The sequence below is a fragment of the Diospyros lotus genome, chromosome 1 (genome assembly GCF_014633365.1).
Source record: "Diospyros lotus cultivar Yz01 chromosome 1, ASM1463336v1, whole genome shotgun sequence".
In the NCBI taxonomy this organism is placed as follows: Eukaryota; Viridiplantae; Streptophyta; class Magnoliopsida; order Ericales; family Ebenaceae; genus Diospyros; species Diospyros lotus.
In genome coordinates, this window is record NC_068338.1 from 45,856,939 (window position 1) to 45,881,426 (window position 24,488).

General features: G+C 34.9%; 2 protein-coding genes across 2 annotated transcripts; one reads left to right on the forward strand and one right to left on the reverse strand.

Annotated features, from left to right (window-relative positions):
* Positions 1–2,273: 2,273 nt before the first annotated feature.
* Positions 2,274–6,404, forward strand: LOC127792481 (abscisic acid receptor PYL3). Its single transcript, XM_052322983.1, has 3 exons — positions 2,274–2,615; positions 3,596–3,811; positions 5,612–6,404. The coding sequence occupies exons 1-3, from the start codon at positions 2,499–2,501 to the stop codon at positions 5,828–5,830; spliced, it is 552 nt and encodes a 183-aa protein (XP_052178943.1). The 5' UTR covers positions 2,274–2,498; the 3' UTR covers positions 5,831–6,404.
* A 1,765-nt stretch (positions 6,405–8,169) lies between these two features.
* Positions 8,170–23,944, reverse strand: LOC127802203 (ATP-dependent zinc metalloprotease FTSH 11, chloroplastic/mitochondrial). The gene is made up of 17 exons (XM_052338278.1): positions 23,164–23,944; positions 21,938–22,091; positions 20,776–20,868; positions 20,478–20,566; positions 20,024–20,147; positions 19,232–19,351; positions 18,688–18,738; positions 15,242–15,303; positions 13,781–13,838; positions 11,760–11,885; positions 11,585–11,665; positions 10,506–10,635; positions 10,175–10,323; positions 9,337–9,618; positions 8,869–8,958; positions 8,742–8,795; positions 8,170–8,609 (listed from the first exon to the last, which is right to left on the reverse strand). The coding sequence occupies exons 1-17, from the start codon at positions 23,727–23,729 to the stop codon at positions 8,454–8,456; spliced, it is 2,385 nt and encodes a 794-aa protein (XP_052194238.1). The 5' UTR covers positions 23,730–23,944; the 3' UTR covers positions 8,170–8,453.
* Positions 23,945–24,488: the final 544 nt, after the last annotated feature.

The window sequence follows — 24,488 nt, forward strand, 5'->3', positions numbered from 1 at the left end:
AAAACAGTTTTATAATTAAAGATTTGTTAACATTTTATATTTATTTTTAGAAATATAAAATATAAGGCTGCGTTCTCTTTGCTTTTCAATTTTCAGTTTTGAGTTTTGAATTCATTTTCAGTTTTCTGTTTTGATAATCTATTTTTAGAAAATTAAAAACGCATTCTCTTTGAAATTTTGAAAATATTTTTTTAATGATATTTTATTCAATAAATTTGATTATTAAGTAAATTATAAATATTTAATGTTAATATATTATTAAAAAATATATACATATTAAAGTTAATGAATTTTGTAATATTTTTTTTCATTACAATAATAAAATATGAATAAATAAATAAATAGATGTATTTTGAGTTTAGATTTTGTTTTGGATGAAAACACTCAAAACAACTTTTTGTTATTTTGAGTTTTCTTTATAATTTTTTTTTGTTTTCAAAAATACATTTTTAAAAACAGCAAAGAGAACGCATTTTAATTATTTTAGAAAATTGAAAACTAAAAATGACTTGAAAACAGAAAAGAGAACGCAACTTAATATTTTAAATTCATAATCTATTTTTTTTATTTTTTAATAAAAATTTATAATTAAAAAGCAAAAAAATATTTATTGCAATGGAACCCGCCTTTAATTTTTTTTTATTTGCAGAAATAGAATATTGGCGGCGGAGGTACCTAGGTACAAAGTACACACAGTGTGGAGCTCATTTCACTTTTGACTTCCAACGCGCCTCGCAGCACGAAAGTCCTCGTAATGTAATACGTACGTACGTCAAACTTTTACCTTAAAATTGGCAAAATATGGAAAATTATCTGCCAGAGGAGAGGAGCGCCCATTTCAAGATACATAAAATAAATAAATACTAAAATGTCAGACTTTGTCATCGCTTCCCTTGTATTCATTAATCATTACTTACTCCTTATTTAAACCCTTAAACAAGGAATGAGCTTCAGCTTCCCAGCTTATTTGTAATATATTAAATTATATTAGATGTCTAAAGCCTAAAACATAAGGTAATGGTTATACTTTGTTTTTAAGTAAACTAATAATATTTATACTTTTGCAAATAAATTATATTTATTTTTGAAATATGATGTTAAAGTACTGTTTTTAAGTAAAGACGTTATATTTATTATATTTTATTCTCAAATTTTAAATAATTAATTAAATATTTAAAAATAATTAACGTAATGATTCAAGGTTTACATTATTTATTTTAAATTGTGAAAGCCTGCAGAAAGGCTATGAACTAAAAAATGAACATTGAAATGGATGATTTCTCTCTTTGTCCCCTGGCCCCACTTCTCTTCTTCCTTCAGGTTGACATAACCTAACCTCCTTCACATTTATTAGTATGGATTACATTTTAGTATAATAGATTTATTTATAATTATTTTTTTTAAATAACATTTCATTATGAACGCTCTCATCAACTGATCATAGAGTGCGGTAAAAAAGGTAAATTAAAAGATTTGGTGACCCTAAATTTCGATCCCAAAGTAATATTCTAATTAGAGCAGACTCTAAATAGGATCATCAGGACCACCAAATTATATCCCTGAGGGATAATTAAGCTTTTTTTCTTTTTTATTCTATAGATGTCTCATATCTTAGACATTGAAATTAAATATTAAATTTTTAAAAAAAATTGTACATCTAGACAAAAAAATAAATAAATAATAAAATTTATGAGCACTCTCTTAAGGGGTAATGCATACTTTTATATTTATTATATTTTATTTTTAATATCTTAAAATATTTCTTTATTAATTAGTAGTAGATATATTTTATTTTTTAAAAAATCATATTTATTACACTTCCAACTAATAACTATGAAGCACTGCTTAACAGTTAACATGATTGATGATTCAAAATAATTAAATATATATATATATAATTATTCAGATAAGATTTTACTATTTTTAATCGTATTTTAATTATTTGTGTTATCCAATAAAAAAGAAGTGCGTCCAAATTCACCGCATTTTTTACGAATTTAAGCAAAGGTTGTATGGGCATTTTAGGCACGATATGATTTAACCGTACATAGACGACAGATGTGGACAAAATAAGGGCACAATGGTAAATTCACCGACTCCCAACTGTAAATGGATATCCAAAATGGTTGAGGGGATAATACTGGAAGCAAAAGCCTGCCTAAATAAATAAAGGCAGTGAACCAAACCAAACCAAAGATCATACCATACGAATGAATTCATACATATATATATAAATATAAATATAAATCATGTAATTAAATAATTATTGATAATAGAAGTGCGAATATTATATATCTCTGGCGATGAGGTTGGTCCTGGTGGTGAAGCTACTAGTAGCTATGGCGGTGCCCTTTGGAGCCTTCTGAGTCAACTCTGTTCAAGAACCGAAGCCAACGCGTTCTCCGGTGATCCCTAACTGTTCGCCGCGCGGCAGCGGCGTCGATACTAGTTTTTTTTCGCAGTTGAAGTCCAGGGAGTTCGGTAACGGAGTTGCGATCATGAACGGATTCAACAGTGTTGAGGCGGAGTACATACGGATGCACCACAGGCACCATCCGGCGGAGAATCAATGCAGCTCGGCTCTCGTGAAGCACATCAAAGCCCCTGTTCATCTCGTATGGTTCCTCTCTGCTTGTATCTCTGTGTTTTTCTTTATCTGTGAAGGCATTTTGCTCTATGGACCGATCGTTTGGCACTTAATCTTGTTTGGATTTGATTGGAGGTTTATATTTACGAATTCTCGGATCCTTACCCAAAAATAATAAAAGAAAAAGAATTCTCGGTTCCTGTTTTTCCTAGCTTGTAATTGCTGGAAGGGTATTGGTTATAATTGTGATTCTTCTGTATTACTTTGGTTGATTTGTTGTTAAATCGACTTTGTTTGTCCGCTGATCAGTTCGGTTGCCGAGAAAATGGAGAACTTACTCCAGGAAAATGTTTTGTTTTCGTTTGCATTCCTTCTCTCATAAGCACAAGGTTTGGTTGTTCTAGATTTAGCCGAATGGAGAAAACTGTTCTCCCGTGTCAAAAAGAAGAAGATTGTTTTCTTTTATTACCTTATTTTAGCACTATACAAAGCCAATTTTTCTAAGTGTGATTTCAATAGATTTTGTTTTCTGGTAATTTTTGAAGAATGGAAGCAGAATCCAATCGTGAGAAATACAGCTGAAGGGAAAACATTGTTGTTTTCTCTGTAAAATGATGGATTTTTTGTTGATTTGAGGCTTCGATAAAAGCTGATATTTCAAACTGTGTTATTTCTCTCTCTCTCTCTCTCTCGTTGGTAGGTGTCTTAGGAGGGCTTTTTATTGGTTGGTTGAGAAATTTTCCTTCCTTGAAAAGAGAGTTAAAACGTTTTCCTCGATTTGGATATTTGCAGCTTGGGTAATGATAAGGTTTCAAATATATCAGGAAGTAGCAATGTTCGTCACTTTCTTATCATTCTACTTGCATTAATCCCGTGTTGCATGTTTGAGCACTTAGTTTGATGGCAGTTCAATTAACTTACGTGTTTACTGTGCATTGAGTTCCTTGTTTTCGAGATTGTTCAATTACTGATCAAAAGGTTTTGCCTTTTTTATTTTTCCCCCATCAGGTATGGTCCTTGGTGAGGAGATTTGATCAACCACAAAAGTACAAGCCATTTGTCAGCAGGTGTGTTGTGCGGGGAAACCTTCAAATTGGAAGTCTTAGAGAAGTTGATGTTAAGTCAGGGCTTCCTGCCACTACTAGCACAGAGAGACTGGAACATCTTGATGATGAGGAGCATGTCCTTAGTGTCAGGATTGTTGGGGGTGATCACAGACTCAGGGTATGGAAAGTTGAAAATTATGTGTTCCATTTGGGGTCTGGTACCTCACATGTTTTCCTTTAGTTTTTTTTTTTTAATATATCTAATTTTGGTAGGACAAACTACAAAGTGACCCATCCACTGATTTTTGGCTACATATAAGCAGAAAAAAGAATTTGCTTAAGTTGTGAGTTATATATGAGTTGCCTAGTTCTAATTAAAGGCATAAAAACAAAAATGGAAAAAGATTATGTAGTTGGTTGAAGATGAATTTAGTTTTTGACAAGTAAGAAATCATGATTTATGTTGCAACCTTTCTGACTCTGAATACAATCTGATCCATGCCTTTCAATTTTTTGATGATTTTGTATGAATATTTACATTTCTTTATATTACAGTGGTAACAAATGATGTTGGATTGAATATTTTAAGTTCTGAACTATAGTATCTGTTAAGAAATATATTTTCTTGATCTTATTCAGAATATTAATACCTCCTGTCAGCATAGTGTAGCACCGTGAGTTTAATTAGAGGTCATGATAACTGAACCTGGACGACATGAATCCTTCTAATTTATGAATTCTGCCTCCTTATTGGATTCCTCCTTCCTTCCTCTTAATGTTCAAGGTCAGAAATGCTCTCTGCTCCTGATGGTTTGTGTTCCATAATGCAGGTAGGATTATTTGAGTTTTCTTATATAATTCATTACAGAATCAGCTTTCAGGTCATAGTTTGAACTACTGAAGTTTGCCTGATGGCCTAGGCTCCTCTAGCAGCAGGTGGAAACTAATTTGACGAGTAGAAAAGAACATCCAATTATGTGAAAGTTGGGAACTAATTTGATGAGTGCATATTGAAGATGGCTATGATGCACGGAAACTTCTCAGGGGTGTTGTTACAGCATTTCCGAAACATTTCCGTTTTCGAAAGGCCAAAAAATGTTTCTGGGCTGCTTTTGCAATTTTAGAAAGTTTTCATGGTCGTTTTGTAATATAAGAAAAATATCAAAAATGTGTTTTCGATTTGGAAACTCATTTCCATTAACGAGATAAAATTTTGTTCGTCTCTTGACTCAAAATTTTTAATTTTTTCTAGAATTTGTTTGAATGTATTATGGAATTTATGTTTATTTTTAGATTGAATAACTATTTTTTATAATTTTTTATATTAAAAATTATATTTTCAAAAATGTCCTTATATTTGTTTATGTATGTGTTTCTGTTTGACTACATTATAGAATTTGTTTTTCTCGTGTTTCCGTTTTCTTTTTTTTTTGAAAAATGACGTTTTTTCGTTTCTACAAGATAGGAAGATGGTATTAGCTTTTATGGTTCACTTTCATTAGCATTCATTTGTAGCACATGATTGGTTTGTAGGATTTCACTTTTGTTATTAATCAGGTGAAAGGAAAATATATATATAAAGAATCCTTCATGACATGGATAAGGTTGACTTGTGTGTGAATGTGGAATCTAACAATGTCTGCAGCCTTTCAACTAAATGTGCTTCCTGTATGCCATGTTACACCAGAATAGATGTATATTAAAATGCAACTTTTTAAGCTAAATGAAGTAAGCTGAAGTTTACTTTTGAAGGCATGATTTCCTTTGATGAAATAGTTACATGAATAATGGATTTACTATACATCATCATGGATCTGCTGCTCTCTAAGTTACCTTTGCAGCTGAATAGGATGGATGATCCTGAATTTGCTATTTGGTTAGATGCACATTGTGTTGCTGTCATGTAATCTCTATAAATTACCAGCTTGATGATATTTATTCTTCTCCATGTTCAAGTTTTTTTTTTAAACATTTTCAGAACTACTCTTCCACCATTTCTGTCCATCCAGAAGTCATTGATGGAAGACCAGGGACTCTGGTAATAGAGTCCTTTGTAGTCGATGTGCCTGATGGGAACACCAAGGATGAGACCTGTTACTTTGTAGAAGCCTTAATCAAATGCAATCTCAAATCACTTGCTGACGTGTCAGTGCGGCTGGCTGTACAAGGCAGGACTGAACCCATAGATCGGATGTAGATGGGGCGGGGACATGTGGAGGAGGCTATTGTTACCATGGATGAAGTTTCTCCTTGGCTTTTGATTCCTAGAGGCTAAGGTGGCAGACAGGTAGTGGCTTCTATTTGTATTTGAGATACTTTTGGATTCCTTCCTCTTTTCTTCCCCATGTTTAAAGTTATGCTTCCAGTAAGTAGCTTAAGGACCACAGCTTCATAGAAAGTTTCTCGACCCTGCTACTACGGATGAAAGGCGAAACCAAAGATTAGACTATCTTTCCATCTTATCTTTTTACTGGATTTTGGTCATCCATGGAGGTATGCCACACTTTATTAGTGTACATATGTGTTGTAGAAAGAGTTGGTGTTCGTTGACTTTTTTTTCTTCCATGTAGCTTCTGTCAAGAGTTCGATTACCTGTAGGCTAGTTTGCATGTCATTATAGAGCCAAGAAGCTTGTTTTTCGTATACAATGGTTGTGTGATAATTCTCTCTCCCATATTATCTACAAGTCATATTTGTGTTAAAGAATAGCTTTAATTATTGTGAGTTGAAAGATTCATCAAGGTTTTTACCAATTTGGTTGCCATTTGCTACATCTGGCCATACCCTGTGCTTAATAAGGTTTTTGCTCGGACCTTGGCTTTTGCCTTTTGTGGAGATCTGGAAATTGTTTTGCTATCTTGCTCAGCTCTGGTGTAAGGTTTTTCTCCAGATGTCTTATAGTTTAGTCTGTGTTAAGGGTTTCTATGAGGTTTACTAATTTATGGTGTATTTATTTATAAGTAAAACTTTTGGTTATTTATCCGTTGCACCTTGATATTTGGACCAAAAAATCATGGGCTGAATGCAGTAAGATCCCTCTCTTCCGACTTAATCCTTGTATTAACAATCATTTGATGTTCTACCCATTTATTAGTGTTTAAAATTGTTATCTTGTCCGTCTCAAATAACATATATAATATGCGGGTAAAATTAGAGGAGGGTGTCATATCCTCTCCCCTACAAGCCGCGTTGCAGACAACAAAACAAGTCTCTATTAATCTTCTTCACTGTTATTATATGTTCTCTATTATTTATTCTGTAATGCTTTTGATTTGCCATTACCTCTTAACTAACATTTCGTACGTGATCTCAGCCTAACGTGAAGAAATATTTTCTGTAATAACAAGAACACGTTTGTATTTTCACATGCAAGTAAATGGGGAAGTGAATCAACCTTTCTTCTAAGAGATGTTTTATTCATTTTCTCAGAATAAAAAAGAGATTGTTTATATTTTTTATGCTCTTCACTCCATCCAAACAAAAAAACTTATTTTATCTTGAATAATGTTAATTATTGTTTATAGTTTTATTTAAAATTAAAAATAACGTGAAATAAATGTATATTTTTTAAAAATAAGTTAATACTTACTACAACTCAATTCTTGCCTTAATATTATAACTTAATTTTTAACCTTCTTGTAGAAAATGCATACTTCACCTTTGCAAAGTAAAAAAATTAATGCAGTAGAAACAAACTTTATTGCATGTTGCTTTTCTTCTTTGAGTGCGATGTAGAATGCATTTGCAGACTTCTTGCTCCTTCGATAATGTTCAGAGAAATTTATGTGTACACGATGGATGGAACAAATTCAAAAAACTTCAAATATTATGTAAATAAAAAATAATGTTAATTATTTTCAATAGTTTAATAATAATATATATACTTTATTTTAAATAATATATATTTATTATATCTTATCTTTTATATTTAAATAATTTTATTAATTGATTAAATGTGTTTAAAACATTATACATTTATCATCAATTAAAAAATTATTTAATTATTAAAAATAAAATAAAATATTACCAGTTAACAATTACTTTTAAGGGCAATAATTAACAATCATCCATAAATTAACATAATAAAATAACAAAACATACGAAGGATGTGATGTGGCCAAACAAGAAATATGAACGAAAAAATATAGAAGTATTACGTGCACCATTAATTAACATTCAGACAAATTAATTGATATCAAATTATTAAAATAATATATTATTTTAAGATTTTACACAAACAAACCAGAATAAAACTAACTAAAAATATTTTTTGTTAATATTTTCTTTCTTCCCTACATCCCAAGTTAAAAGTGTAAGGAAAATTGGGATAATGGAGGGATCACTACCTCCATTATGCCTGAACATTTGCACTTAGCCATATTCGGCTTATTTAAGTGCTCGTCCATTAACAACTGAGTCATGAAAATGGATATCGCAACAAGAAGGGGCAACGACATAAGTAGATGCCATAGAATAAAAAAAACTAAATGGGACATATAAGGAAATTCACCAAGGGGAAGCAGAACCAGCGGGAAATAATAAACTACTCCATGTATTCCCTCCCAAACAAAATTAGTTTCCACTATGGGTTTTTTTTTTTCTTTTCCTTATTAAATATGGATTTCATATTGGCCCAGTGGAGCTTATACAGAAACCCTTTTGACATGTTACAACAAGAAGAATAATGAGCTAAAAAGAAAAAAAAATAAAATCCAAAGCTACTATATAAATAATCGCAACATTGAGCTTTTGAATGAACTGTACAGAGCTTACCACTAGTCTACATAATGATACGTCCAGACAGGCCGGCGGGCCTAAGCCTAGGCCAACGCAAGCTCCTCCTCCTCTTCCTGCGGCTGCTGTTGCTCCGACAGTCGCCCTTCCCTGTAGGGTAGAAGTATACGCTTGATATCTTCTGCATTAAGCGTCTCATACTCCAACAGTGCATTGGCCATTGCATGTAACGCCTTCTCTTGCTGCGTAATTGTCATACACATCGATAAAAACTCGAGAATTAGAATTCTAGAACAAGACCATTATAATCCCAGTACGTATAATACATTTTCTCTAGACTCACAATCTACGATTAGGAAGAGTTACACACTTACCTTTTTTAGCAGAGCTTTTACACGATCATACGCTTCTCGTAGAAGTTTCACCACCTGCACAATACAATATATGTCACGGAACAATATCATGACTGTTTTCATAGAACTCCAGGATTCAGATACATACTTCCGCATCAATGCGTGATTGCATTTCTGAACCAGGTCGTTCTTTGATGTGAACGGGACCGATTGTATCACTCATCCCACAGTTTGATACCTTGTAGAGAAAAAAATATTACAGAGTATCGTTAGTTGGAATAAAACTCATCATGAAATGAATATGAAGATACATTGACTTCGGTCTCTAGTAACTAAGAAGTCATGCAATTGAAACCATAAGGGTTATGGTAAATTCCTATTTCTCTCATTAACCACCTGTGGAACCATTTCAACTGATTACAAACTGCAGAATCTCACCAAGTATCCAGAGTCCAATGAAATGGATTTCACATTTTAACTTCATTTCTTTTGCAAAACTCTGTAACCATTTATGGAAATTAGCACCTCCCTAGTAGTTTTCTACATATATGTAGGATACTTCGCTCCAGAATAACAGGTTGTGGAAAGATCTAATTTAGCAAGAAATGGGATATACCATGAACTGGGCAAGCTCTGTAGCAGTATGGAGGTCACTACTTGCTCCAGTGGTAATATGATCCTGCCCAAATATAATCTCTTCTGCTACTCTTCCTCCCATGCATACATCAAGGCGGGCTAACAACTGCTTTTTGCTAATTGATGTCTCATCACTTGAAGGGAGCTGCGTTACCATTCCCAAAGCAGATCCACGTGGCGTGATTGTTGCTTTATGAATTGGATGTGCGCCCTCAGTATTGAAGGCAACAATTGCATGCCCACTCTCATGATATGCTGTAAGCTGATAACGTGCAGGAAAATGTCAGCTATGATAATGAAAAGTAAGTCTCCGAAAGCATCCTACATTGCAAGCAGCATATAGAAGGAAGATGATAATGCTTCATGAAAAATCAAGTTATCATACACGTTTTGCACTCTTAAGTTAACAAGATCAAGAACGTAACCACACTCCAAATGTCCAACTCCATGGTTCCATATTATTAGCCTAAAAGGGTATTGGAGCATGTCCTATTCATTTACAAGCTTAGTGTAATACCAAGAGGGATGCTGACTTTGTTTTCTCCCAGATCATAGCATTAGATGTTTTAACAAGAAAGAGCTATGACCATATCAATGGCACAAATCTACACAGGCACAAAAAGAATGCTGCCATATCCCAGATGATGTCAGGACTGAGGGTATACACACTTCATTCCCCGCAAAAATTATCCTCATTCACCCCAAAAGTTATGGTGACAAACAGGTAATAAAAAGAATCTTTATGAGTCCACAATTATGCAATAAAACATCAAGCTGAGGGAACCATATTAACCTCTATTTGCATAGGAGATACCTACCTTCTTCGACTCTTCTGAGATGAACATTGTTTTACGCTCAGTACCCATAATTATCCTGTCCTTTGCAAACTCCAACTGTGCTGCTGTAAGCTTCTCGGCACCTTCCACAGCAGCCTTGATGGCAGCAATGTTCACCAAATTTGCCAAATCTGTTTGAGAAGCAGGTTAAAAAGAGAAGATGATGTCAGCTCTACTACATGTCACTATTATTATAAGAAACAGTTTAATGAATGTGACATTATTATAAGAAACAGTTTAATGAATGTGACATCAGACCAGTTCTGGGAGAAGAATTATAATTTGTTACTCAAAGATGACATAATAGGTGTACCTGCTCCATTGAATCCCGGTGTACCACGAGCAATTGCTCTTACATCTACATCGTCAGATAAAGGTTTATCTTGCAGGTAAAGCTCCAATATCTCTTGGCGACCCCGCACATCTGGATTAGGAACAACAATCTAGAGCAAGTTCTAGTTAATTCATATGATTCAGAGGAAAAATTAATTTGCTTAGATTTGATAACCCTAAAAGAGTAAAAAAAAAAAAGAACCCCTAAGGAGGCTCATTACAAGTAGCAAGGATGGATTGTAACCAAGCACACAAGGACATCAAAACAGAAGGTTTCTAGCTAATGGAAGCTTAAGATTCATATGCAATAAATCTACAAGTTCAGAATGTTCAATCAGGATATTACAATGACAGAAATAGTTTTTGCACACTCTTTGCAGACAGATTATGACCTTGATACTTGATTGTGGCATAGTTATCAAACCGAGATAGATATTGTGAATCAGAAGGCCTAATTTCCAAATCATGAATTGTGAATCATAATATAAGAGAGTTCCTAGAAGATGTGTCATGCCAGTGTAACCTCATTACTTCCAGTGCTGGAAACCTCAAAAACATAACAAGTTTACTATAAGGCCAAATAAATTGCAAGATAAGAGTTCCCAAGAAGTTGCTGCCAGTATGATTCCTCCAATCATTGGGTTCTCACTAAGGCCGGGGTCTCTAAAGAAGTTTTTGGAAAGTTATCAATCAGTTTTGCCCTCCTAATGTTTTCAAGCAGTCGCTTTATTAGTTCATTGCATTCTGGGGAGCAGGGAGGACCGCCACAAATGTCTCCAGAACAATGGATCCCAGAAGTTGCTCAAATGTACAGTTAAATGGTTAATAAGAGAATTCTAGTAAATCATACTGCACTTTGAAGAAAATAGGAATTTGTAGCATTCGCTCACAGTAGCAGAGTCCAATTAACAAGTCACAACATCAAGGAAATATGAACATTTAGCATGTACCAACTAAAGGATGAACATAAATATTCAATGTTATCATCTTCGTACTCCAGATATTTCTTCAAACAGGAACATCAACTGCTAAACAATATGCAGTAGCCAAAGGACTTACATGCCTGTCAAATCTACCAGGCCTTGTCAGAGCTGGGTCAAGTATATCAGGCAAATTTGTGGCAGCCATCAAGATTATGCCCTAAAAATATATGATCATCTGTTAAAGCTTGTTATCACCAAAAATAATGATAATAATAATTGCATTTAACATAGGACTTTTTGTCCATCTCTACCTCATTTTGTTCAAATCCATCCATTTCAACAAGTAACTGATGCAATGTTTTCTTTGTATGGCCTTCCCATTGCTTCCGCGTAGAGCCAATAGCATCAATTTCATCAATGAAAATGATGCAAGGAGCCTATAAAATGGAAAAATAAGAACAAATTGTAAAACATAGAGAAAAGTTTGAATTCTAAAAATTGGGAGAAGATCCAAATGCAGCCACACTTGAGGAAAGGAAATGCCTAACCTACAAGTAGCATTGAATACATTGTCATCATGTAACTGTTACCCCATCAGTTGAGGGGGCAGGTTTTGTATAAGAATGTCAGATTGATTTCAATTTCAAACTTCAGTAACAAAATGAAACAATTTCTGTAACAATCTGGGTTTAAGATTACATTTTAAATGAGTGAATAAAATTTGAAGCCAACTAGATTAAGGTGGACCTTCAAAACCAGAGTAAATCTCCCTCCCTTTTCCCATGAAAGAAAAACCATAAGAAGCACATTGACTAACCAATTCCTAACAATGTATTCATCTCAGTTCATATCCTACAGTACAAGTGATATCCAATTCATTGATGAATAAACCTAAGGCAACCCAGAGCTTCATGCGCCAAGGATTGTTTAGTTCCAAATCAGCATTTGTCCACCGACCATAAGATAATCCTGTGACATCTCCACCGAGAATTATGGGTGGCACTCAACCCTCTCCTTGGGCTTGGCAGCAGCAGATACTGCATAACAGTGGCAGTCAAGTGCCTTCTCTCCAGGGTTGGGCAAAAAGGTTCATTTTCCTGCTAGCAGAAAGCCCTTTTCAGACACCACATAGATGGAAGTGCTTCAATGGTCGTCAGCATGTGCATGAAGCTAGACCCTGGCATGTTCACCTACTTGTGATTTGTTATTTCTGCAAATTGTATTTCATTTTACTTGCTTTTCATTTTATGAATTTGTCCCCACTTGTGTTGAAACTTGAAACAATACTTCAGGTTGATGTTTTTAAGCTTCTAGTACTTTGTTGAAATAATATTATTTATTAGACTTCTAGTACTCTGCTGAAATAATATTAGTTATTACTATAGTGGTTGAAATAATAATTAGTTGTTAAGGAGTATTTTCTTAAAGAATTTACTCCAAATTTTCACTAGCCACTTTACAAAAAAATTTAGTATTTCTATCACCTTCCTTGAGAAAAGTCATTATAGAATTTTGTTCCCAACAGATCTCTACCGAAGTCAACAATCTTCCCACCTGGCTCTTAAGCCCAGTTGTATGAACTGTCACTATTAGATAGCTGATTAGAGTCATTAGACCCCTCTCTTTCAGCAAGAACTTGAAATCTCTTCTAACAATCTACTAATCTTGACACTCACATTCCCAAGTCTCTATTTCACCTTTAGAGATCCCTTTAAGAGCTTGAGCTTTATGGTGAGATAAATTAGGAGAACCCAAACCACGCTCAAGTAAAATAAGGACATGGTCAAGCACAACTCTAGAAAGACAACACTGCCTAATGTAATGCCCAGGAGATCTAAACGTCCATAGTGAGAATAACAGACCTTGAAGATAAATGGTGGAAATGGCCTCAGTGATAAAATGGTCATTTTGCATTGTTGGAGAAGTTAAGGTCTAAAATGATGTTAAAACTTATCAGGAAGGTCCAAGCACCAGAGTGAGGAAGAACTAAGCTGGATAAAAGGCCCTGACAGTGGAGGAACCTAGTTCTTTAAGCCTTGATGGTGCTTAAGTGCAAACTGCTCTGATTTAGCAGAAGTTGCCAGCAAAAATGCTGCCATTGATAGACAGAGACAGAAAGGAGAGCCAGTGGCTAGAAAGCCACCTATGACATTTGGGAAATGGCCATTTTGTAGGGATATGTGCAACATATACCAGACAATTATCAAAAGTTCTGTAAGCCAAACAAAAAATCATTGTTCTGCTAAATTGTCACATGACATTGGCAGACTGATTTCTTTTCGCCAGAAAAAAAGCAACCATAAAAAATAAATTAGAGTGAAAACTGACGAACCTTCTTTTTGGCTGCTTGGAATAAGGATCTTACACGGCGAGCTCCAACACCAACAAACCTAGAAACAAAAAAGCAATGTGACAAGTATTTCAACGAGAATTGTGATACTGCATTTAGAAAAACTTAATGTTAGATTAGCAAATCTATTATTTTGCTCAAAAGCACCCAATTGATGACTAGCATACACAAGCATGTACTTTAGAAACGATAAACAAATCTACTTCTTTCCCTTCTTGCAATAACAATTGTTTCTGGAATTGCTAATAGCACTTGTCCCTTCAGACTCCTCAAGTATATGGGAGCCATTTAATTGAACAGGTCCAAAAGCACTACAAAAATTGCATCCACGGATAATGAAGTAAACCTTTTTGAACACACTGCATCTTAATTCTCCAGTATGAATCCCTCAAACAAGTACACAAAAAGGTAAACTTGATTTATTATCTTAATATAATTGATATTGAGGCAGCACTTTCCTATTTGATTGTTGTCAACTTGTCTTTATTGGGCAATAGCAAGGCTCTTTTTTTTTTTTTTTTTCTGTCCAATTCATCCTTCAAACCTTTGGCTACAGAGGGATTCAAATGTGTTACTGTCAGTTTTCAGTAGGGACTAATCCCTGTTAATAGAATATAGTTATGCACACTAATCTTTTTAGACGGTGGTATTTGCCTGTTTAAATCTGTCAAGAGAGACTGCTCTACTCTTATAAGCATTTTTATTAACAGAAAACCTCCATAAAACTACAGAAAGATAAAAGAGCACTTCTCTAGTTTAAATGAAGTAAGGCTACACGTTAAAAATCAGAAAATGCTTCACTGGAAATTCCTCTTAAATCTCTTGCAAAAAGAAAGGGTGGCAGCTTTTTAATGTGGCAAAACCAGTCTGCACCTCAGCACATCAGATGATAAACATAAGATTGACAAAAATCACCTCCTTCCAAGTAAATACACATTCTCAAAAATGGAAAATACTTTATAGCAAAAACATTGGCTACGTTTCTTGGACTACAAAAATGTATGAGCATTATCCAAATCAATTGATCTCTCCAGAATTACTTAAGAACAATCAGTTTATTATCTTCTAGAGAACTCTATTTCAGATAAAGAAGCAGGTTTTCCCTCAACATAAAACCAAAAAATGCAGTTTCTGCAAGATCAGATGAATATGATGGTTCTAACTGAGTTCATTAACTAGTCCCCCTATCCATCTATAGAGATGCATAACAAGAAATATAGCATGAGCCCATTAATGATATAGTGCCAAAGGATAAAAACTATTTCGTGTTATTCTCATTAAACTGAACAAAATTTCAATCAGGCTTTTATGCTGTCACATGGATAACTGATTCTTATCACAAAAAACAAAAACCACGGCAGATCGTAAGTTTTGCTACATTTTTATCCCTCAAGGTGGCAAGTCCAAAATATAAATTCAATATATATTGAGTGGGTAACTTACATCTCCTCAAATTCAGAGCCTGCTCGGTAAAAGAAGGGTACCCCAGCTTCTCCAGCAATGGCCTTCAGATATCCATCAAACAGAGTTAGGAGGCATACAAAATGCAGAACTAATAATACAAGTACAAAAGTGAAGTGAATGTAGGAGCTAAGATAAGGTACTACTAACAATGAGAGGTCAGAGGTGTCTCTTTCTCCTTTGTTGTGGTTGAGGAGAAGTAAAGGAAGACGGATGAATGTGTCAAGCCCTCAGATTATGGGCTGGACAATTGAAGGAATTCAAATTGAATTCCAAAAAGAATTGAATTTTTGGGAAGGAAACAGATAGAACGAGGAAGGAAGAAAGAGAGAACGAGAAAGAATGAGAGAGAGAAAGATCAGAGAAAGATAGACGAGAGACAAGAGGGTAACTTGTGTTATTCGATGATCCATTCTCATAACAGCAGGTCTCTTTATATAGAGCCTATATCAGTATAACAGCAATCTAACTAACGTAACAGCAAGGAGTAGGCTATTGTACACTTAGCCTAACCACTTAACCCCCCCGCTGATTAACCACTAACGGTAACTACAGTACTGACTTACCCCTGGGGTCGTGAGAGAATGTACCCTATTTTTTCCCTTCTCTACCACATCATAAATAATTGTCTACTTACAGATCAAAAATATTACAGAGAAACATACTTCTTATACTCTTCCTTAGTTAAACACTTTTAGGCCGAAAGAAAATAATGGGCCTGAACAGAAAACTCCTCTTTCTTCATCTATCCTTCCTAAAAAGAGCGAGCTCCCTCTCTTTCCTTTCTCTGTCCACCCAAGCCTTGTATCAAATGGGCATCAGAAGACAAAGAGGACAGGCTCAGGAAAAAAAAGAACTGTTGGAACCATCCACATAACATAAATACTAGCAGAAGGAATTTGCACACAGAAATTCATTGTTGATAACTAATTTCACCAATTATACAATTTGAGAAAAGATACCAATTATTCAATTTGAGAAATGAAAACAAATCCCCATGATCCATGCATGGACGAACACTCATTGATTAAACAATTAGATGGATGCCTATAGGCCTAAGAATTAGAGTATAAAGTATTCAACTGAATCACCCAACTGACAACATGCAGTCTTGTGTCTGACATTTAAGTTGTCATTAATGTCTGCGCTAAGGAAAGTACAGAACCAATTTGTATAAGAACCGTATAGACTAGCTTGTGGTCATTTTCACTAATTTTATTACCTTTCCCTAACATGAGTAGTTAATGCCTCAATGACCCAATCACTTGCTGAGAAAACCATTTAACCTACAGATTCAGATTTCATAATTCCTGAGCACTTATTGATTGACAGGATAGACCTGAAATGGCTGATGGATGAAAAGAACAATGTCCATTTGGTGTCAATCCCAACTGTTGTACTTGTAAGGAAACGCAGTTATCAATCCCAACTGTTAGCAGCTTCTCAATTGGTCAAGCATGTACTCCAAACTATAAGTGAGGGCACACGTCAACTAATAAATACCTTAATCTTTTGTTGAAATGCCAGACTCATTTGGCGTCACATCAATAACGGCTAGGAGGTGAGGAAGGCTGAAAATGAATTAGTTGTGTGAATTGTGGGTACCCATATAGACTACTTTCTTATGAGACCAGAGGATCACTTATGTTGTAAAGATTGTAAAGACTTATGGTGTTTGACATTCATATAAAAAAATGGAGAAAAAATTATACAAAACAAAGCCCAATCAAATGGTGGGATATAAAAGGTGAAAAACAAGCCATTTTCAAGAAGAGATGTGGCAAAAGAGATTGGACTATAGAAAGAAAAACTAACCAAATGTAGGTTGAGATGGCTACTGCTATTCGAAATGGAAAGGAGAGTTCAAGGAAAAGTCTCAAAGCAAAAGGAGTCTTACTGGTCAATTGAAGGGGTAAAAGAAAAAATCAAAACTAAGAGAGCTTGCTACAAGACGTCACATAAAGGATTTGAGTCAAGTGAAATGCATAAAAGATGAAAACCAAAAAGTAGCAACAAACGAGGGAGCGATCAAGGAGAGATGGAAGGATTAGTCTTGAAGTTGTTTAGTCAAGGTGGAGAAACAAGTGTTATGTTAGGACAACACAGTAACTTTGAAGAAGACATAAATTACAGATTCTATAGATGTGTAAGCCCAAACAAAATAAAGCAATCATTGAAAAAGAGGAAGAATAGTAAAGCAGCTGGACCAAATTATATCGCAACAGAAACATGAAAATGCATCAGACAAAAGGTATTTTCAACAAAATTATCCGTTGTGAAATGAAAAAAAAAAAAAATGTCAAACAAGTGGAAGAAGAGCACTTCAGTGCCTGTTTATAAGAATAAGGAAGATGTATGTTCAATTATGGAATTTATAGGGGAATCAAGTTAATAAGCCACACCATGAAACTTTCGGGGAGATTGATGAGCGCAGATCAAAAAGAGGAACCAGGGTGTCTGCAAACAAATTTTAATGTCTGGTAGGACAATAATAGGAGCAATGTACTTCCTGATGCATCTAGTGAAAGATATAGAGATAAACAAAAGGATTTGCATGCAGTGTTTATGGATTTAGAAAAAGCTTGTGACAAAGTCCCGAGATAAGCCTTATGGAGGGTCTTAAAGATGAAATGGGTCTGAATTGCTTATACTTGCTAGTAAAACATGTATCATGGACTAGAAACACATATGGAGTAATGAATATGGAGGGCAGTATAGAATCTAGACATTTCAAGTTGATCCGGTTAAAAATCTAATATACGGAATGTAATTTAGCAAAAATATAAGAATGGATGATGTTTATAGTGAAACATGATAATCAAGTCATCCCAAGAAAAGATTAGTTTAAATATCTTTGATTGATCATCCAAACAGATAGGCAGATTAATGAAGATGTTACCATAGACCTAAGACATGATTGTTAAAATGAAAAAGTGTATTTTAAGATTCTATTAAAGCTAAAAGAAAAAGTTTATAAAAACTTGGTTGTATGGCACGAAATATTTAGCAGTAAAGCACCAACGTGTGCAAAATAAAATGCAACAAAGATAGGATGTTATGATGTATATGCAACCTTACAAGAAAACATAAAATTAGAAACAAGGTTAATTGAAATAATCATAGGTAGAAATGATTGCCAAGCTAAAATTTATTTAGCCAGCCCCACCTAGTGGGATTAAGGTTTGATATGCTGCTGTTGCTGTGGAAATTGTGGAGTTCATTAATATGCAAGATTGCAAATTTGCTCCTCCGTAGCTAGAGACAGGTATATTCAAAATAGAGCATAATACAATTCTTTTTAGGCAATTTTGGGAAAGGAAAAATACCAACTAGATTTAAAAAAGGAAAACCAAATAGTATTGAAACCCATGAAAATAAGTCCCCTTAACATGTTTCAGAACCATTTTTAAGAATGTGCAACAACTTACCTTGGCCAATAGAGTTTTGCCTGTTCCAGGTGATCCAGTCAAAAGAATTCCCTGCAAATTTTTATACCATACTCAGCCAAACCAGAGGACAAAGAAGAATTACTTCATAGCCCAATGACTTCAGCAAAAGTGGAACAGGTAAGCTTTCAACAGTATGCTAGCCCATATGTACCACATAGGAAAAAAAAAAAGAGTTGAGCACCAAAGGGAACAAAAGAAGGGAGAAATGGAATGTAATAAACATATTTTACGAATTTGATTAAGGTAATGGTTTTATAAATCAATATTACCACAACCATGAAAATATTTTACTAAACAAAGGGTTGCAAGCAGATAGATGTATAATTTTGCAATTACTTGATTCACCAAGCACACATGCAGCATGCCTAAACATGTAAACATCATAAGCTACCTAGAATAGTCAATTAAACACCAAGAGTTCCATCAGGAAAAGACAACATACTGTAGATATTACAAGTACATTATAAGAGAACCATTTGATGCAAGTAAAAATATATCAAGATGATTAGTCAATGTAACAAACCTTAGGCAACTTTCCTCCAAGCCGAGTAAACTTTGTTGGATTTTTTAGGTACTCCACAACTTCCTCAAGCTCTTGCTTAGCATCATCACAGCCTTTGACATCCTTAAATGTTTTAACATTCTGCAGCCAAGAAAATTAATCAGGGCACATGGAAAAAAAATGACTATTTATAGGTGGGCAGCTTTCAAATCAGGAATGTTCTATGAATATATGTTGTCAACTGTTTGAGAGCTGATAAATAGAATCTTCAAACTAATTCCTTAAATAAAATGCATAGTAACAATTCATTAAAGTAAAAAGCAAAAAATAAAAGAAAAAGAAAAAGGAAAAGTCCAAAGCAGTATCTGCAAAATTATGTTTTGTTATGATACTAGGACAGACACAAACACAACTGATGCATTTTAACCTATATGGGATCTAGAATTCAGGACACAAGGATCAGATGTGTCAGATAAATAGTAAGTTCCCCATATGTCATGACTATTCCTAATATGTCAGCAGTCCAAACGTCTTCTATAATCAAGGATCAATAATGTTTCTTAAATTGGACAAGCTAATCCCTAAAGCTCACAAGCAAAGGCTTCCAAGGGTCACAGTTCAAAACCTGCATGCTAGTAGTTAATTCAGCATTTAATGTACAATTCCTAGAACCCACAGAAAATTGAAAACCCAAATCAAGTCTAAACGTGCATTCTTGTTTCAACTTGATAGATACAGTGATACAAGATGCCAATGGTTCACTTGTCATGGCCAGCATTTGAAGATTGATACAAAATACAACCATAAACCTACCTTTTCAGGCATAATCTCTTTATTCAACTCCTTTGGGGCATAAGAAGAACTTGAGCCCACACCTGAAGCTCCTATTCCACCCAAGCTACCTATGTACTTCTGAAGTGCAGCAGCACCAATTACCCTAAAACCAGTGTCAATAAATAAAAATAATAGCCAAATAATGTAGGCAACTGGATACCATCTCAAAAAATGTCTTCATAGTAAATGAAAAATGAAGGCAGGGAAAGTGGGGATTTAGCCAACTTTTCATCACTTTCTCTTTCGACCTTTTTGTCCAAATTTGAGGTTACGCCCAAAAGATGACGCACTCAATTTACAAAATAAAAGAATTATCACATGGGCATGACACATATAAAGGTCAAAACCAATTTACACCACAAATTCCAAAAGAAGTTTGAATGCAAAATTACAGTGCCCATCAACTAAAATAGATAAAAGAAAAAACTTGTACCATACTAAACCAACAGCAACAGTGAACAAGATCGTTGAGATTAGCTCTTGAGCAAAGCGTGATGATTTGTTCGACACTTTAGGGTCAACCTAACAGAGAAAACAGCATTGTTGAGAAGATCTAAAAACAAACAGATGCACTACATTCCCTAGTATTACAACCATGATATATAAAACAGATCAGGATTGTTTTGCACAATCCTGCAATAAAAGATCTTGTCATGAACGTTAGTGTAAGATGAAAACCTTCCCAGTGGAAAGAGAACCAGCACTTTATTATATCATTTATAACTTCTTACCATCACCACATGCAATGGTTGCTTCTCAGATATTCCAGGGCTTAAAAAGGATTCATCCATGTCTCCTGATGCTCTCTGCTTCAACTCTTGCAACTACATGCAGATTTCAGTGATTAGTACTAACCTAGGACAACATCAAACATAAACTTTATTGCAAAATAAGCTTGTTAATGATTTAGAGTTTATTTTAGTAAAAAACTTGCTAGAAGAGGTGAAAACATAGGCAAGGATGATTAGAAACACCAGTACAAGGTAGAATATTATAGGCACACATAAAGAGTAATATATAAAGCATGACGGGATACATTTTACAAGTAAAAACACTTATGAACCAAAATTTATGGCAATCAGCATCATCATATGCCAGAAAATGTAATTCTCCCTTTCATTTCTGTTCTGCCCCCATTCCTTGTAAAACCCATAAAATAGATAGAAAATCAAAGAGAAGAAATTCAAGCCCAAGCAAAAACAGTGGAGAGAGGGAAAAAAACAAAAGAAAAGAGAGGCATCTATAAAATACGCAAATGAAAAAAAAAACGGACAACAAAGAAAAAATTCCTTAAGCCTCAAACCTTGCAGTCACCAAGACTAGTATAACACTGCATATCTTTTGGCAAGCATTGCATCAAATTCTGTTTCTCACCCACAGCTGGGGTGTCAAAAGTAGCACTGCACAATACTGAAAGACCTTCTTATATTTGGTAAAATGAAAAAGAAGAGAACTGTGGCTATTTTTATTAGGGAAAAGCTGCTTAAAACCATTTAAATAAACAAAACCTGTTCACATTTTACCAATGACGATTAAATTTCTCACCCAAAACCGGAAATGAGAATGAAAAGAAAATTTTACATAATCTAGATCATGTTTAAGTCCCTAGTTTCCTGCTTTATAATTGATAATTCATGACACTGCCATACATCTTTCAAATTAGGATAAACTATTTTACAAACATTTATTGGTTATTTGGTGGATGGAAATTACTATTTATTGATCATGATATAAAGTTGGCTCGAAAAAAATAGCATAAACTACCAAGCACTGATCCTTTAAGAGTTAATGATGTGGTCAAGAAATTTCTTGGAGTTCAAGCAAGCAGACACATGACATACATGCAGAAACAGATACTATCAGAAAACAAAATGATCACGCAAAGCTAGTTACCAACGTAGGAAGACTGGAAGGCTTTCCTGATTGCTCGTCTGGAAGATAATCAGCAATGGCATTAGTGGCCACCAGAGCACGAATATATTCTGCAACTCCTCTGCTGTCTACTACATGATCCCTCTGCTCAAATCGCCTGATGACTGCCTCAGGACTAGGGATAGAAAGATAATATAAAAATAAATATGACATCTTATGCAATAAATATATATATAAAAAAAAAAGTCGACTACTACAACATAGTAAAATCTTCAAATTTTTGCGAGTTTATGGTCTAAAATCTTCAGCGAAGCAAGCAAATCAAATGGCCTTAATGATTGTAACATGAACATCAAACATTATAACACGACCAGTAGAATATTAGCAGTCACTGCATACAGAAGACTTTTAGTCCTGGATAGAGGAAAATTATGCCCTTGTGGAGAAGATAGATTCATAGGGAAATGATCAAGTGGATTGCCACTGAGCTTAGCCGGAAAATCCTTAAGAAAAACGGGTAGAATGTAGCGGCTTGTACAAAATATGGATAGAAACAATGACCATATATTCAAAATTATGTGATACCAATAGTTCTATAATTTATGATAAAGTTATGAACTCCAAATTAAATTTGCAAGCCATACAAATGATAGAAGATAAAGCCATAGCTCAAGCTCACTGCTAGAATCCAGGCAGTATCAATCTTGCAAAATCTCAAGTCTTCTCCTTTTATAAGTTGTTCAACTGGTTAATCAAAGTGTTAATGTAAAGCTAGTGTTATCACTAGAACTGGATACAAGGTTAAATTATGACTTCCATCTCCTTGTTTGGACGTTACCTGCATGGGCATCCTACTTGGTAGAGTGCGCATTGTGTTTTTTGTACATCTTGAACGAGAGAGAAATGCTAGCTTCAGTTTAATTCATCAGTTTTATTTTGTCATCTTCGAACCTTTCTCTTTTGACTGAGAGCTTATTACATCTAAAGCAACAATTAAGTTTCTGCATCATTTAACCAGTTTGTCGAACATAAATAAATTCTCTGTTGACTGTATATACCAATTTTATCTCCACATGTCCTAACAATAATGCATTACAAAAAGAAGCCAAGAAAAACAATAAACAAATAAAATGTAGCAAATGAACATGGTACACTGTTTGATCAGTATTCCTCATAAAATCAAATTTCACTCTCACATATAACAGAAGCACTTCGAAACACACACACAAACACACAGAGTAACTAACCTATGCTTATTGAGCTCGGACAACAAAGCGCCTTGCTTTGTTGCGTCTTTCGGATTCGCATCCGCTTCTGCAATCAACCTTTCCAGCTGTTTCTCCTGCCGCCAAAACGGCCACCAATTGAACCAATCTGACAACAACAACTTCCCCAACCCCTTCCTCGCAGTGGCCCACAAACCTAGCAAAAATACCACCACCGGCAAACGGCTCGCCTCACCGCCTTTCTCTGCCAAATTCCCTCCCGATTTCGCCTCACTCTCAACCTCAACATCAGAAACCGATACTTCCGAGTCAATCCCCACGTTCTCGGCCGGAAACTCCTCGATCACGTCACCGGCTTGAGATTCGTCCAGAAAAGACGAGTCCGAGGTCGAATCCACGCTATCGGGATGCAATGTGCAAGCAAAGAAGAATCGCTGGCGGCGAAACCGAGACCTGTGAGGAGCTGAGTCGATAGTGGAGAGGGAGTGGCATCGGCGATGAGTAGAGAGGGAAAGTTGAAGGCGGTTGGAGAAATAGACATGAGAGAGTGAGGGTTTGAAAAGGAGAGAGGCTTGAAGAGCAGTCATAGAGTAGTTGAGGGTTTAACCAAAGATTCGTTGCTGTGAATTCACTTTCCCTCTCTCTGAGAGTCGGGCAAAGGAGGATTGAGAGAAGGAGGGAGAGAGAGAGAGCCAAGGAGGAGGAGGAGGAGGAGGAGGAAGGGGAGGGGATAATACCTTATCTCGATTGAAATTGGCGCTTTGGTGTGGCCTTTATGTTCCGTTGAGTCGCTCGTCGAGTCGAGATGTCCAAAAATCCAAATATCATCATCAACTTCTCTATCCGGACCTCATTTATTTGTCGACTCTCTATTTTTCAGTTCCTCAATTTTATATTTTCAATTTTTTTCCAAGGATTTTTCCCCATTAGAAAGAAGGTCAACTATCTCTTGATCTTTGAAATGGCAAATAAATAATTATATTTCAGCAAAAAAATAAAAATAAAACAGTGAGAGAAGAGAAGCAGGAACAGAATTTTCTCATAACCAAACATTTTTTCTATATTCAGAATCCAAAGACGGTCTTAATTTTCCAAAAATGTCATTCTGTAAAAATAAGAGGTAATTTACGCTTATTTTTAGAATCCACGAATAGTTAAACGCATTAAGGTGGACTGTTTCTAACTTCTTCTTATCCCCACTGGTTTGTCTGATTCTCTGCCTGATGTCCAAGAAAGTCCTTAATGATGGCAGCAGGCTAGTGGCTGGCTACACTCACTCAACATTTCAGTAACTAAATAGGTTTTTATTTTCTCACTTCTTGGGCAATAGTAATCTACAAAATCAA

Bases quoted from the DNA above. Each gene is read 5' to 3' on its own strand.
- LOC127792481 (XM_052322983.1), top strand. From the start codon at position 2,499: ATGAACGGATTCAACAGTGTTGAGGCGGAGTACATACGGATGCACCAC. The intron at 2,616-3,595 runs GTATGGTTCCTC...TTCCCCCATCAG, and splicing joins TCAAAGCCCCTGTTCATCTC to GTATGGTCCTTGGTGAGGAG. The intron at 3,812-5,611 runs GTATGGAAAGTT...AAACATTTTCAG, and splicing joins GGGGTGATCACAGACTCAGG to AACTACTCTTCCACCATTTC.
- LOC127802203 (XM_052338278.1), bottom strand. From the start codon at position 23,729: ATGACTGCTCTTCAAGCCTCTCTCCTTTTCAAACCCTCACTCTCTCAT. The intron at 11,886-13,780 runs GTTCGTCAGTTT...TCCATTTTATAG, and splicing joins TCCAAGCAGCCAAAAAGAAG to GCTCCTTGCATCATTTTCAT. The intron at 8,796-8,868 runs GTATGTATCTGA...TGTATTGTGCAG, and splicing joins AATCACGCATTGATGCGGAA to GTGGTGAAACTTCTACGAGA.